This window comes from Astyanax mexicanus, chromosome 10, assembly GCF_023375975.1.
Source record: "Astyanax mexicanus isolate ESR-SI-001 chromosome 10, AstMex3_surface, whole genome shotgun sequence".
Lineage (NCBI taxonomy): Eukaryota > Metazoa > Chordata > Actinopteri > Characiformes > Acestrorhamphidae > Astyanax > Astyanax mexicanus.
Window position 1 is genome coordinate 550,365 of NC_064417.1, and position 15,861 is coordinate 566,225.

Consider the following 15,861-nt stretch of genomic DNA (forward strand, 5'->3'; position numbering starts at 1 on the left):
ATCATTGTTAGTTTATTTAAGTATTTTGGACTCATGTGCACTGTAAAGCCTAATAAGTTAAGTCTACTCAAATCATCTGAGGCAATCTGTTGCCTCAAATTAATGAAGTTTTTTAAAACTCATTTTTTTTAGTTTTTAGTCATTTTGTGTGGAGTTGAACAAACGTTAATTCTCAAAATTATTAATTCACAACGTTATCCAGAGTGGAACTGTAACAGATAGCAAAAATCTGGATATTTTTATGCATGATCTTCAGTCATTTCCAGAGTTGCATTACCTTAGAAATGGCCTGAGTGATTTTTGATATCTGTGACGGTTCCACTGTGGATGAAGTCAAAAGCTCCATGGTTCTGGATTTTTAACAACCAGGCGAGGAAAACCAAGAAGGTTGAAGAAAAGAGAGAAAAACGACTTCCTTACATCTCCCCCACCGTTTACAATAGGACAACAGAGAGTGTCCTGAGCAGCTGTCTCACTGTCTGGACTGGGATTGTGCTGCACCGCAGCAGACTGCTGGAGACAACAGTGGACTGTGAGGACAGCTGATAATATCATTGTGTTCCTTTTCCCAACAACTGACACCAGATTCTGAAAACGCTGTGTCCTCGAGGCCGCCGGCATAGTAGAAAACCTTCCAGCCCCTCAGACGGACTTTTCAGACTTTTCTGAACCCTTGCATTCAGTAGATCAACCATTATTCTGTACATTACATTAAATAATGACAATAAATAAAAATAAACACAAACAAATGGTTCAAGAACATTGTGAGTATGAGTGGAGTTCATTGGAGATCCCAGCATGTTCATCGACGGCCCTTTCTTTTTAATTGGGTTATTTGTGGGGTTTTATTTATAAGGACACTCAGTTCATCTTGGCTCTGAATTAACTTTAGTTTTGCTCAATCCTATCCTTGTTCAAACCTGAAAGGTCAGTCATTGTTAGTTTTCAATGTAAGGACCCTCAACTCAAGTCTTGCTCTGATTTACACTTAGTTTTTCTCAATCGTGTTCTTGTTCAATCCTGAAATATTCCTCATTGTCACTTCTCATTTAAAGACCCTCAATTCTCAAGTCTTGCTCTGATTCAACCCTGTCTTTTCTCAACCATATCCATGTTCAATCCTGAAATATCACTATTGGTCAGGTTTATTTATAAGGACTCTCAATTCATCTTAAGCACAGATTTAACTCAATCACGTTCTGAAATATTCCTCATTATCATTTCCCAAGTAAAGACCCTCAATTCTCAAGTCTTGCTCTGATTCACCCTGTCCCTACTCAACTCTATCCTTGTTCAATCCTGAAATATCACATATTACATAAGGTTTATGTTAATTTAAGTGCATTTTCATAACGGCTCGCAGTAATTCTGGACTTGTCGGTTTTCCATACAGGCACTCTAAATCCCAGTCTATCCCTGATCTGTATCCAGCTGGCACGTCAGCGTGTCTGGGCTGAGCTGTTCTAGTTAAAATGAGATATAAAACTGGGCTAGGACGACCTTCCGGATGCACAGCGAGCAGCGGAGTGACACTGATGTGAGGAGACTTTTCTGTGGAGACCACAGTCACGGCTGCAGCAATTCGGAGGCCAAATTTATCCGCTAACCTTTAGCATGGATATCCTTGTCATTCCGCTGGGCTGCGGGAGCGGGGGGCTAAAGCGTATTCGAGAGCTTTTGTGATGAAGAGCAGGAGGTGGTTGATTAAGGTCAATGAAGACAAGTGCTTTACTGGCGGAGAACACTTTAGCCAGAGCCCGGCTCGGTGCATCCGCTTCGGGTTTGGACTGATTTTTAACCCACATGCTCACAAATGACCAGCAGTTTATGTTGAGCAGAAGCTCTGACCTGAGTAAATGCATGCTTTCCATTTAAACTCCAACCCTTTGAACCACTGAATTTCTCTTATCGTTCTCCTCCTAAGAGCCCTTATAGCTTTAGCGGCGTAGCTGAGATCTTACCAGCCTCAGCGCAGAGAGAAATCATAGGCCTCTATTTAGAAATGATCTGTTTTGGCTGCTATTGAGTTCTGGATAAATAGCTTTACATATCATTTTCTCAACTGCCTGTAAACTGCACAATACAGGTTTATTCTGATGATTGGTATTGGTGTGTATAATGCCATACTACACAGCCTAACACATACCTAACCTACCTGCCCATCCATAAACCAGCTAAATCATAAGCTAATGCTAAAAATAGTGAGCAGAACCACTAGAGAGACTGGAAATCAACTGTGAATTCAGTGGATCAGTGGATTCATCTGATATTTCCTGGTTCTGAAGGGAAATAGCCAACTGCAGTAGACTGGCCAACTATAACTATCTACTCTGTAGAATTTTTGTATTAAACCACTGAAGTTTCAATAACTTACATAATTTGAGTTTAAGCAACATTGTGAGGTGTCACCAAGTTTTCCTTCTAATTCAGCTGGGGGGTCGAGACCTGTAAAGCTAAGCTTTAAGTTATGTAAAAAAACTGTAATTCTTAAAAAAAAAACGAGTATTTAGACGAGTAAGACTTGTGAAACGAGTGCTGGATGTTAATCTACACAGATTTCTCTCTGGAAAACTGTTTATTGGGGTGAGTAAAGCACTTCAGTTTATTTTCAGTAAGCTTAGATTCAATAAGGCTGGGTGCAGCAGCATTAGCATTAGCCGCTAACCGCTAACTAAGCTTCACAGAGGAACCCTGAGTGTTCTGGTAAGCCAAGGTGATGTTACCTAGCGATGCATTCCACTCCGCTTGTTTTTACACAGTAAACACGCAGACCACAGCACGATACACTCACCTCTGAACAGTGGAAGAGCTAGTGCGGTTAGCGGCTAATGCTAATACTGCTCCAGAGAAATCTGCGTAGATTAACAACCAGCGCTCGTTTAACTTATCTTGTTTAAGAGAAAATGTTTTTTTTTTTTTTTAAGAATTACAGGTTTGTTGACTTAGCTTAGCTACCCAACTTCAACACCCACCCAGTTCCTTATAGTGTTTTTTAGAATGCGCATTATAATCCAGTGCACCGTAGAGATAGGAAATTTAGGGTGAAAAATACAGTAACTTATTCACTCAACTTCTTTTTCAGACTATTTTCCACCTTAAATACCTTTTTCAGAATCAGAAGCCTGTATCAGCTTTATTGTTATTTCTTGTGATTAAAAAGTAATTCCAGACCAAACACATGATAGATTTTGAAGCATTGAGAGAAGAGAGGGTTTATCAACATGTTTTAACCACCTGACCGAGCAGTTTACACCAAATCCCCCAGTACTCCTGATGGACAGTGTGGTCCTGAAGGGGATCAATAAAATATATGCGTCTGGTTTCTGCAGACTCTCTGTTCCCGGGGGAAATTGCTCTCCGTATCCCCCAGAACATACCATTTTATTTTATCACCTCGTTCAGAATCCTGGATCAAGCAGAATAAATCAGAGGAAACTTCGCATGAGAAATAATGTTTTTTTGCAACATGTCTTCTCCAGTTTTATGGTTTAATTTTGGCACATGGCACAATCAGCATGTATACATCTGGTATACATAAATAAATATTAAATATATTTATACATAAATATACATATAGAGCTATTAAAAAGACACTTGTGGGTGTGGCCTCAGATTACGGTGTTGAGAATTAGACCAGGACAAACACTAATCGCTCTGTTTTCTGGATATTGGTGCTTTTTTTAAAAATCTAAAAGAGTGAATAGCCATTTACACTTTGAATGGGATCAATGGGAGCATAATCTTCATAAAAGCCCTATACATATATGTATGTATTCCAATATTTATATATATATGTATATATTTAAAGAAACACAGGTCTACACTGAAATTAAGGTTATTCAGTGCAAACAGGCCACCATCTCCTGTGGGAGGAACTCTTACAAAGTCAATGGAATCATGTTTCAGTTAGTTGAGTTGAATCTTTAGCTATTTTTTTTTCTTTTACATGTAAAATAATAGATTTATTTTTGTAATTCTTAAGCAAAATTAGACATATATAATTTTTTTTTTTTAAAGAACAAAAAGTGCTATTTCGCAAAAGACAGACGACCAGAGACGCAGCTGAAACACTACTGGTGGTGAACAAAATCAACAACATGGCCAAAAAAGCCCTCCCTTCCCCAAAACCCCTGCCCCCCCCAACAAAATGTTCAACAAAAACAGGGCAAATGTACGCATACACTCTCGCAAACTCACATGCACGCACACTCGTGCTCTCGCACACTCACGCTCTCGCACACTCGCATTCTTGCACACTCATGCTTTCACACTCGCGCTCTTGCACACTTAATCTTTTGCAGACTTGCATTCTCACACACTCGAGCTCTTACACACTCACTCTCTCGCACACTCGCATTCTTGCACACTCGCATTCTTGCACACTCGCATTCTTGCACACTTATGCTTTCACACTCGCGCTCTTGCACACATAATCTTTTGCACACTCGCATTCTTACACACTCATGCTTTCACATTTGCACTCTTACACAAGCACACAAATGCTCATTTTCAGGTATTCTCACAACAAGCATACCTATTCACACACTTTCTCTTGCACACTCACACACACACACACACACACACACACTCACACACCAACGAACAGGTGTTTTCTGAGCGTTGTGTTTACATGTGCATTTGATGAAGGTCAGATCCAGTAGGCGATAGATAAATCTGTTGAAAAAGATGCACTTTTTTCTCTTAACAAAACAATCACAGTAAAGTCTGTTGTATCTGCAGTCTTGTCTCGTGGCAGAGAGTCAGACGTATAATTAGCACTGAAATCAGAAAAAATAAAACACAGTAAACCGTGAGTGAGGAAACGCAACTGAAAAAATAAGGAGTTGGTCCAGATTGCTTCTTCGGTTCTCAGTTTTCTGAGTACGTCCCTCGCGTTTCGTGTTTTTCCGGTAATCCAGTCGTTACGGCGAACAGGTTCCGGAACTGGACTCACCACCTCAGCGAAAAAGATAACGATAAAGATAAAGAGTAGAAAAACAAAAACTGAAGCTCTCAGTAAGGCATCGAAAAGAAAATAATAACGAAAGCAACACAAGTGGTACGCAAACGTCATCTCAGAGGCATCTCATTGTTTTTCGAAACGTGTTTCCCACTAGAGACTGAAATGGGAAATAAAAAGCACTTTTCTTTCGTTGTGTTTTTTTTTTCCGTTTGTTTGTTTGTTAATTATTCAAGAAAAACGTTGTTGATATATCTCCCCCCCCAGTCTTCTTATAAAGGCGTCCCCTCTCCCCTTAGTCCCAGTCCCAGTCCCTCCCCTCTTTCTGTTTTTAAAATGATTATTAGAAAAAAATACTGCTTGAAATGCTCGCTCGTCCCTCTGCTGGGGGAGATGGAGAAGTTCACGGTTTGGCAGGTCTGCAACCACTCGACGTCTCGAGAACGTCTGGAGAATGTCTGGAGAACGTCTGGAGACATCTGGAGAACGTGGCAGAGACTCCTAATTCAAGTCTGTTCAGATTTCAGTTCTCTTTTAGGCTTCTCTGCAAATCCAACCTGTGTATAATCCTATAAATCCACCCCCTTTTCCCACCCCCACACCCCCCGACGTGTTGGCGGGTCTCCTTAAAGCTATACACGCGTGGTGGAGTGGGAGTGGGGCAGGCCGGTGGAGTTGAAGCCGGCGGTGAAGGTGTTGTACGGGTGGAGGTTGGGCATGCCCACCAGCGAGTTGGGGATCATGGTGATGGTGTTGGGCGTCATGAGCGGGATGTCGTCGGGCGAGCGCCGCAGCGTCAGGGCGTAGTCTGGGAGCGAGGCCAATCGCAGAGCTTCTCCGGCGGGTCCGGCGTCGCACTCGTGATGCGACTGGTTGACCTGAAGGGACATGATCTCCTCCTCGGGAGCGTGGCGCCCCACGTCGTTGGATGAGGCGGTGTTGGAGGCTCGGGGAGGACTGGACTGGGGCTGCTGCTCCTGCCGTCTCTTGTCTTTACGGTAGTAGAGGGCGGCGAAGGCCAGAACGTTGAGGAACAGGAGCGAGGCGCCCACGGCGATGGTGACACTAAGCTCGGTGGAGTAGTCACGAGGATTCTCCACCACCAGCGGCCCGGACTCCTCGCCGCCGTTCCACTGCTCCTTACCGCTCTCGCTGTTGTACGCCGGAGACATGGGCGGACGCTTGGTGTTGAAGGGCCACGCCTTGCCATTGGGCCGCTTGGTGGACAGCGAGTTCTGCGTGGTCTCCGGCGGCGGCACTTTGGTGGTAGTGGAGGTGTAGTGGAACATGTCGTGCAGGTTGTACAGGTGAGGAACGAGGTGCTTCCAGAAGGCTACCTTGGTGGCACGGTAGTGATCTCGCACTCTGGGTTTGAGCCCGATGTGGAGGTACAGCTGGTCCTGAGGATTGTATTTGGACCAGGCCACCTCCTCAAAGCGGTTTGCCTTCGTGTGGATGAACTTGGTGTCCTGAGGAACCGGCTTGTTGGGATCTCTGCAAAAAAAAAAAAGAAAAAAACAAAGACATAAATCACTTTTAAGTTTTTGAGTTGTTTTGAGCAACAGGAATCAGAAAAACACTGTTTAAAATGGAAATAAATTACTGAAATGTGAATCTTTTGTGCATTTTTTAAGCAAAAAAAATGGCATCTTTTGTATACAAGATATGAGACAATGTTTCTCTGATGTCTGATATTTTAATTTGCAGTACCCTAGAATTTTTCAGAAGCACAGTATTCAGAATGAACAGAATTGTAATTATTATTAGTCTACCTGTACAGGTTGGTGTCAGACAGGGGTTTAGGTAGTGTTGTGTTTAAACTCTGCACACTAGATGGCAGTGCTGTACTCTATCTTCAGTTCACTGTCATTTACTCAGATTTTATAACATTTTCCTAAAATTAGATTTAAACAATTGCAATATATCATCTTACTGCTTACTGTATCGCAATATATTAACATGCATTGCAATTTATTAAATTCCCAAAGATCAGATGATAATTTAACACTGATTTAGCTTTTCCACAAAGTCCAGAACCTCCCCCTCTCTCTCTCTCTCTCTCTCTCCCCCTCTCTCTCTCTCTCTGCCTGACCTCCACTCCACAGCATTTCTATTTAATTTATTCCGCACTGCCTTTCCCTGTGTCAGGTGTTTACGTGAGAAGAGGCATGGCCTGCCTGGAGCACCACAAGGAAGTGCACAACAACAAACCAACACACCTTAACACGGCTATCCATCCATATATCACCTCTGCACGCCTGCTGCATCAATAACCAGGGTTAAAAATGGAGTCAGACTGAGCTAGATTTATAATCAGGATATTTTATTATACCAGCATGAAATCAGCAGCCAGACAGTTTATCTAAGAGTATTTTCATATCTGAAGGTCTAGACCAGGGTCCACACTAAGGTTTGCATGAGTTTGTTACATTATATTTGGGTCAATTTCACCAAACGGGGGCCATTTGCTTGTTGTTTTTTTTATCTTTAGAGATCTCTAAATCTCTAAATCTATTAACACATATATTTAACAATTTAAAACATGTACTGGTCAAATTCAGGCAGCTTTACGTAATTTTTTACAAGGTTTCTAATCTGAAGATGTTTACAAATCTAATGTGAGATTTAAAAAGCAATATCACCCTGGCTCACAAAACCATCAGGGTTCCTCAGTGTAGTGCTGTCAGGCGGCATTAGCTAAAGGTTAGCCACTAATGCTAATGCTCCAGCCTTAGTGCTGGAGAAATTCGGGAATCTATGCATCGGTAAATAAACAGAAGTGCTTTACTCTGAGAGAAATCTGTGTAGATTAACATCCAGCGCTTGTTTAACTTTAAAAGAAAATGTTTTGTTTACTTAGCTTAGCTTTACTTAACTTATTTAGCTACCCCCCACCCACCACCCTCCAGCCGCAAGACCTGCTGAATTAGAAGTTCCCTTTAGTGTCTCTTAAAATGCGCCTTATAATTCAGTGCACCTAATAGTGCGAAACATACTGCACATGTTTTAACTGTAGTTTCTCAATGAATTATCTCTTTTTTTTCTGTCTCTTTGGGTTTTTGTACGAAGTCTGATGCATCTGCTCCTGTTCTGTATGAGAGAAAGAAGAAATAAGAACGGGACAGAAGCTTTTAGAGTAAATACATAATAAATAAATCAGCTGCTTAGATCCGGTCCTCTGCTAATCACTGTGGGGAAGCGGCTCGGTGTGCAGAGAGAGCGCTGAGAGAAAGAGGACCGTATTAATCAAGACACTAAAGCATGGTGGTGGCAGTGGTGGTGGAGGTGGAGGTGGTGGTGGTGGGGGGGGGGGGTATGATGGTGGTGTCAAGCAGAAGTGAGCAGAAGAGCTTGATGGACACAGTAACACCTTCTCGCCTACAGGGGTCAGTGTTTCCCCATCAACACTGATCCAGAGTGATCCAGAGTGACGGGGGCTGAAGCTGGAGCTCGGGTGCGAGGTGGCCCTTAATTCCCATCACATGGCTCTACTATTGATTCAGCAACTGTATTAACATACGCTGTTCCAGAACCATCACAGCTCTCCTCGTGAACCAGGAGAGAGGCTGAAGTGCCACAGCACAGCATCCACAACTCCCTCACCATCATAATAAACAGAATAACTGAGCCAGTTAAACTCAGCATCCAGTCAGCTCTAAAATATGATCGGGTCATTAATAAAATGCTGTGCTTTTTGCTCATTAAAGTAAAAAAAAGGCTTTTTTGTATTGTTGATATGTTCTTTTGAATACAGTATGTATCATGTTTATCACATACTTCAGATTACACAGATATATCATAGTTGCCCGGCTTAATCTCTTTATGTGTTTATGTACATGCAAGGTACGTTCCAAGACAAGGTGGCCAATTGTGTAGAAAAAAGGCATTTGATAAAATTGGGATTAAACTAGTAGTGAAACTCTGGATTGTTTATGTTGACCTTCTTCAGTTTTAAAGATACTTTTAATTACTTATAATTTATGTGTGCTTTTATTTATTGAACTTGTTTGTTTTTTGTTGTTTTATTTTAAGAGTTTTACTTCAGTTGAGCAGATATGAGGTGTTTATGATGAATTATCCCCCAAACAAATCATACCATAAAAATATCTTTATAACTCTTCATAAAAAAAAAAAAAATTAAAGGAATTATTCAACTTAACCAGGCAGAACAGAAACAGAAAGAAAAATGTACACTACAAAAAGAATATAACTGACCCTACGATGTTTTGGGCACCTGTTCCCTCCCAGGTACACAAAACAACAGAGTGAGGTAAAGAGGAAAAGCCCCCTAAACACAGGGCCAAAAAACAACAACACATGTTTCTCTTCGGTTCCTTTGGTTCTTGCTGTCAATTCTTTATTTTTTATTTTTTTGCGTTTTCAGGTCAGCGCTTCTGGGAGCGGAGAGGCAAATAAAGCCTGCTGAACTGAAATCCCCCGGAGAGGCAGGATGTCAGCAGTGCAGCCCGTAAATAACCCGTTTTATTAGGCTAGTAATGATCCCCGATGAATATTGGCAGCGAGGCTATGATGACTTTGTAGCTGAATATCAGTAATTAAGTTTCAGAGGAGCAGGCTGAGGTAAGGTCATATTGATCCTCCGCCGCGCAACAACACGCCAAAGAGCGGGACATCAATGATCCTGCGGCACCGGAGACTTTATGAATTCTCCAGGCGGAGTCCGCGTTCCGGGGCAATCTCGGTTAATAGAAGAGTCTGCCATCTCAATATAGCCCTGCCATCACATTCCTGCCCATAAAGATCAGTCCGAGAGAAACTGCGCGAGAGAGCGCCCCAGTGGCACGGTGATGTGCACGAGGAGACGCAAGACGATGCCAATATATATATATATATGTATATATATATATATATATATATATATATATATATATATATATATATATATATATATATATATACATATATATACAGTACAGACCAAAAGTTTGAACACACCTTCTCTTATTTAGTGTGTTTTCTTTATTTTCATGATTATTTACATTGTAGATTCTCACTGAAGCATCAAAACTATGAATGAACACATGTGGAGTTTTATGTACTTAACAAAAAATGAGCTGAACCTCCACAGTCACCGGACCTGAACCCAATCCAGATGGTTTGGGGTGAGCTGGAGCACAGAGTGAAGAAGACAAAGGAGGAACAAGTGCTAATAAACACCTCTGGGAACTCCTTCCATCAAGACTGTTGGAAAAGTTTTAATTTCAGGTGACCACCTATTAAATGAAGTTTTATTGAGAGAATGATGCCAAGAGTGTGCAAAGCAGTGATCAGAGCAAAGGGGGCTATTTTGAAGAAACTAGAATATATAACATGTTTTTTTTAGTTATTTCTCCTTTTTTTGTTTAGTAGATAAAACTCCACATGTGTTCATTCATAGTTTTGATGCTTCAGTGAGAATCTACAATGTAAATAGTCATGAAAATAAAGAAAAGAAAACACATTGAAAACGAGAAGATGTGTCCAAACCTTCTTTTGGCCTGTACTGTATATATGGGGTCAGTTGAGCCGTCCTTTTTGCTTCAGGAGATCTGCAGGCAGTGATATGTACTGAAGAGACAGCCTGCGGGATTTCTTTCTTTCTCTCTCTCTCTTCTTTTCTTTGTTTCTGCAGAGCTCACATGTGTTGTACAGGATTTGGATTTGCAGTGTGGATCTCGCTATAGGCTCTAGGTGCCGGGTTGAAGATTCGATGCGGGTGAATAAGATGAATAATTCAGAGTCACTCCATCGAATCAATGCGGCATCTCAGGCTAATTTGATTTGCGGCATTAGGAAACAGCGTGCACGCCTTATCTAATTATGTGCACGCACATGCCAGGTAATTGCAGCAACGTCGATAATACTGCGCTCATGTTTTTCGCTCGTGCCGAAGTGACCGAGCTCAAGCTGGAGCCTCCGAGCTCGTCCCTCGTCCTCAGACGAGAGCGTAGAGGAGCATTGAGAAGTGTGAGTTATGAGTTATGAGGCTGAGTGTTTGCCCATGTGCATGTGTGCAAGTGTGCGAGCTGGAGTGAGAGCGAGGAGCTGCATTAGCTGATAGCATCTTGTCAGACCTCCCACTTAAGCTGGATCGGAGTCAGCTGTGAGGGCCGTAGCACAGGAGATTATTCCACTCGTAAATGCGGCTCTTTTAATGGCATTGGAGATTTCCTCGGATTCTTGGCTACGGCTACGGCCACGGCTTCATGAGTCCCTCCTCTCGCCATTCGCAAACAGTTACCCCGGGGGGCTCGGCCAAACCTGAGGCGCATCATTACAAATGTTACACATAGCATTACGCAGGACTTTGTGGATGGACAGCTCATCTTGTGTGACGGGGCGAGCAGAGGGCTCGACATGATACTTCAGCTGTGGGGGTGTGGGCAAGAGGAGAAAGAGAAGGAGGAGGTGGTGGTGGTGGTGGTATGTGAAAATGACTCATCTCACAGTCTGCTACGCTCAGAATGATGGACTGCAGGACTCTAATCGAGCACAGGGCATGTTAGAAATTACAACCTAATGGCTGAAATGTTCTCCCGGCTGTCTAGAGGGCCAGCACCCGCCAACAAGATCAAAAGAATGCGAAATGGTGCAAGATACAAGAGTCAAATACTATTATCCGTGGCCCCATTGTGCACTCATCCTGCCTTACTTTACAGCGCTTGAATGACCGTGCAACCGTGGAACCGGGGAAGTGTCTCCAGATCTGAAAAGACACATTCAAAAGGCCCAGAGGCATCGCACGGGTATCGCACGGGAATCATCTTCCACTTTCACAAAAGCCTCTGAATGCCTTTGCCAGGTTTTGTCACATGGCTGTGAGCCAGTGTGGAGACACTGACTCGAGTTAACTCGAGCTGGTGTGATGTTCTCTACACGCTGCTCATGCTACTCATGCTTTGTACGTGCCTTCAGGTACGACTTCATATAGCATGCACTTTAACAGTTTGCACTTTTACAGTTATACAGTAGCGTTACAGTAATCGAGAGGGTCTAAAGTGAAACAGAAGACCTGAAGAAGAAGGTCTAAACGGTTGACATTGCTAATGCCTTTTAAAAGGAACTGGAACTTGATGTGTGGGCACTTGATTCTATGTTTTTGTTTTCTCGTCTTTACAAGGTCAGATAAGACATGTAACACAACACGCCGCATGAACAACAACAACAAAAAATAAATAAATAAACCCTGAAAGATCTTTGCGGCCGATGGAGCAAACATTTACTTTTACACTCCGCTGTCACAAAAGAAAGTCCTTGCCGTCGCCGCGCTCAGAGAATCGCATGCGTGTTTCTCGCTTGAAAGGAATGTCACCACGACTTCCAGATGCCTGAACGCTTTTGTGTGGATGGAAACAGTATGTCAGAGTGGGAATGACAACACTACAGTATTCTGTTTGTAGGACCTGAGCTCTGATATGCTCTCCTCTAGCAGTTTTTATTTTATTTTAGTTTAGTTTAGCTTCATACAGCATTTTAAGTAAGTAGAAAATTCCTGTGTCTGAATGTACAGCGCTTCCTGGATCCCTTCGCTGCTGCTTGTTGCTGATCTATTTACAGGAACGCAGAGCCAAAATGAGGGATGAGGAAGACTGCCAGAGGACAGCTGCTGGATCTTGTTTGCTCTTCATTATAGCCTCTATTGACTGGTCAGATTAGGTGAGTGACGGCTACCATGTATCTTCATGCCCGCCCAGCCCTCAGCATCCCCCATGCCGAGCCGATCCCTCTGCCACCTCGTTTCTCTGCAGTGTACAGCGTTCTTGTTACAGCATCTGATCAGGCCGTCTGATCAATGGTGGACAAGAACATTAACAAGTCATGCCACTTCCTTAGTTCCTCTAAGGTTCCTTTAAGGGAGGTAGGTTTAGGAATTAGTATATTGGCGGCAGTTCTCCTCTCACTTCCTGGTACCACCTCTACAGGAAGTGAAATAAAAGATAGACAAACCAAACAAGCCACACAAACCATACATACATAACCTCTTTATGCAATTTGCAATGGAACTGGCAGTGGCCTCAGGTGAGACAAAAGCCAGTAGATGAGGATTGTAATTAGCTCCAGTCCTGGGAAAGAACAGGTTGGCCTTGTGTAATGGGGTCAACTGACGTTTGAGTGCGTTCTGCTCTTTGTTTGAGAGTAATGGCTCGGGGAAAAACCCTCATTTATATGCAGCAGCAGCGAGTCGTCTCAAGCTTTTCCCAGATTTGACCAGCCGTGATTTTGTTTGGACCCACACACCAGAAGTAAACCTTACATCATGAGAAAGAAAATATCCTGGGATGAGTGTGTGAAGTGGTGGAAAAGTGGAGAGGAGGAAAAGTGGAGAGGTGGAAAAGTGAAGAGGTGGAGGGAAAGAATGGTAAAACACAAAAACAAAAAAAAATGTGTTGCAAAATTAATGGAAGGTATTGGAAATCGAATTTCCAGCGAAGCAACAGTAAGATAATCCCATTTTATGAGATTATTGAAATCGATAAATAGCTGCGCAATGCTGGAGTCAAATTGATGAAGGATTAAGGTCAAGCCGCACATGACGAGCGCAGTTTAATCTCATTTAAATTGTTGATCATTTCGATTAAACCAAAAGAGAGAAAGAAATCACATTAACTCCACAACAATTTAAGCAGAGAGGTTCTCACTCAGGTCTCACTCTGTGTTCATAAAAGATGGCCAGATCCCTTTTTTTTTTTCAAAACATGTTATTTGGATTCACCTCGGCAAGGCTCTGCATTCTCAAAAAAAAAAAAAAAACAGCACTAGATCCGAAAAAAAAAAACATGAGTAGGGATCGAGAGAAAAGAGAGAGACAAAAGGAAAGGAAGGCTGAGTACCACAGTGTTTCGCTTACCAACTACCCTGGCTCAGCACAGCATGGGTAGTGTTTGACTGCAGGCGAAAGAAAGGGAACGAGCGACGGCATAAAAGAATATTGAGGAAACAGCCGGATGCCAAAAGAGTGATAACACTAGCAGCTATACAGGAACACAAGAGAGCCGAGGTTTTCATCTCAAGGCTAAATGTGTGGTTGGATGAAGGGGGAGGAAAAAAGTCCAAGATGTAACCGTTAGAGAAAACGTGTTCCAGCCCTGCACGGATGAATTATAAGCAGAGGGAAAAAAAGACTACTGCCTATTTGCCTCCATTATAGGAATCCATCATGTATATAAATTGAACATATTTCTTTCTCGTACCAAGGGTCCATAAAGATAAGAGTCTAGCATCTGGTGGGTCTATCTGTTACTTTGCCAGCTCTAGCCGTCTGTCAAACGTTGGTATCTACCGCCGCAAATGGGAATTTTCATGCTCTTTTGCTACTGCAGTGACTCAAGAAACATGGATGCTTGTAGGGAGCATAAAGCAGAAAGTGGAATTTAGCTTTGGGAAATGATACATGCTGTTGACATGCTCTGGCTCAGCCTTGACATAATGTAGTACACGTATCCGATTTAGAGAGATGGCAGGAACTGCGATCTGGGTCATCTCATTACAAAACAGCTGCGGAGCGTGCGGCGGCACTAACGGCGCTGACGGCGACAGTCTTGAGGTATGGGCGACGGTGCGTGGGGCGGCAAGGGAGGGGGGGTAAAGCCCTGAAACGGACCACCTCCGTGGGATGACACAGTAAAGCAGGGGCTAGTCAGGGAGCAGGCAAAGTTGAGATAGAGGTCATGATGAGATGAGTTTGTTCCTAAGATGGGGATTTACCCTGCCGTCCTCCCCCACGCCTCTACAGCGGTAGGGTCATTCCCCACAGCTGTGCTAAATTACCCTTGGAACAGCTCTCAGGCTTCTCCATTATCCTGCCATCTAATCCTTCGTGCTGTGCGAGCGCTGCCGCCGCTGCCCGCCGCTGGACCACGTATAATCTGCTAACCCACAATAATGCCACTGCAGTGGGACAACTCTGCGGCCCAGCCCAATCAAAAGCTGCCCCCCCCACCTTTAGCATGTGGACCCGGTAGTGCCAGGTAGAGACTCGCCCCTAAATTTCCGAGCCGCTGATTTGTGAGACCATTAAACAAATGGGCCATTTATGCAGAGTGGCCAAGCTCTCCGCAGGGCGCAGGGATAGACTGCAGCAAGTGGATAATAGGATAGGCAGGTCAAAAGTTCAAGGGTGAATTGTCCTTGTCCCTGAAGTTGTAAAGGATTATTTTCACTGGACAAAATGTATTCTATATATTGTGGTATTATGTTTGTTCTCAGCCTTTCAGAAATCCAGGAGGAAACGCAAATCGCTATGTCCTCTGCAGTGAAAACACATCGCTCGAGATGTTCCGCTGCACGGACAGCATCCGAAATTAACACACAAATCGTGAAGTGCCCTCAAGCTCTCTGACTCTGCCCAGACAGATGTTTGTCTGAAGGGTTTTTCTGAGTCCTTTAGCAAGATTTCTGGCAAGCCGGCAGAAAGAAAGTCAAGCTAAGCTAATACTTCAGCATTAGCATTTCTATTCTCGTCTTATTTTCACTGCGCTTTTTGTGGGCTCTCAGCACTCGGAGAAAGATTTATAAATGTCAGGCGCTGTCATTCGGCGGTGAATCGGCAAAACAGCAGAATTTACACAAGCAGAGGCATGCCCAATCAATTTTTCGTTGGTAACAGTGGTCGTCAAATTAGATTTGTGTTGTTAGCCCTGATTACAACCGCTCCTAATACAGATCCATAATGTAGGCTTTGTGCTCTGGGCAAAATTGAGCTGAGAAAGTGGGGGAAAAAAACAGGGGGGAAAAAGTCAAGTCAGCTGGGGAGCTAGTGATCGACTGTGGAGGGGTGCAGTGATCGATACTGCCAGAATGTGATACGCTTTACCCTGATAACTTTCTCTTTTTGCTGTTTGTCTTGTACGTACTGTATATGCTCTACATATTTTCTCACACACTGATGGAGGCTATATTTT

General features: G+C 43.1%; 1 protein-coding gene and 1 long non-coding RNA gene across 3 annotated transcripts in view; both read right to left on the bottom strand.

Moving 5' to 3' along the window:
• The window catches only part of LOC125804795 (uncharacterized), a 376,893-nt gene that overhangs the window by 82,554 nt on the left and 278,478 nt on the right, over window positions 1–15,861 (bottom strand). The gene's annotated exons all lie outside the window — the stretch shown is intronic.
• nlgn3a (neuroligin 3a) overlaps window positions 3,115–15,861 on the bottom strand; it is a 211,982-nt gene continuing 199,235 nt past the window's right edge. For both annotated transcript variants that reach the window (XM_007228428.4, XM_007228429.4), the window contains one exon: window positions 3,115–6,454. In XM_007228428.4, the coding sequence (XP_007228490.3) occupies window positions 5,593–6,454 (862 nt within the window). In that variant the 3' untranslated portion in view covers window positions 3,115–5,592. The remainder of the gene's footprint in view (window positions 6,455–15,861) is intronic.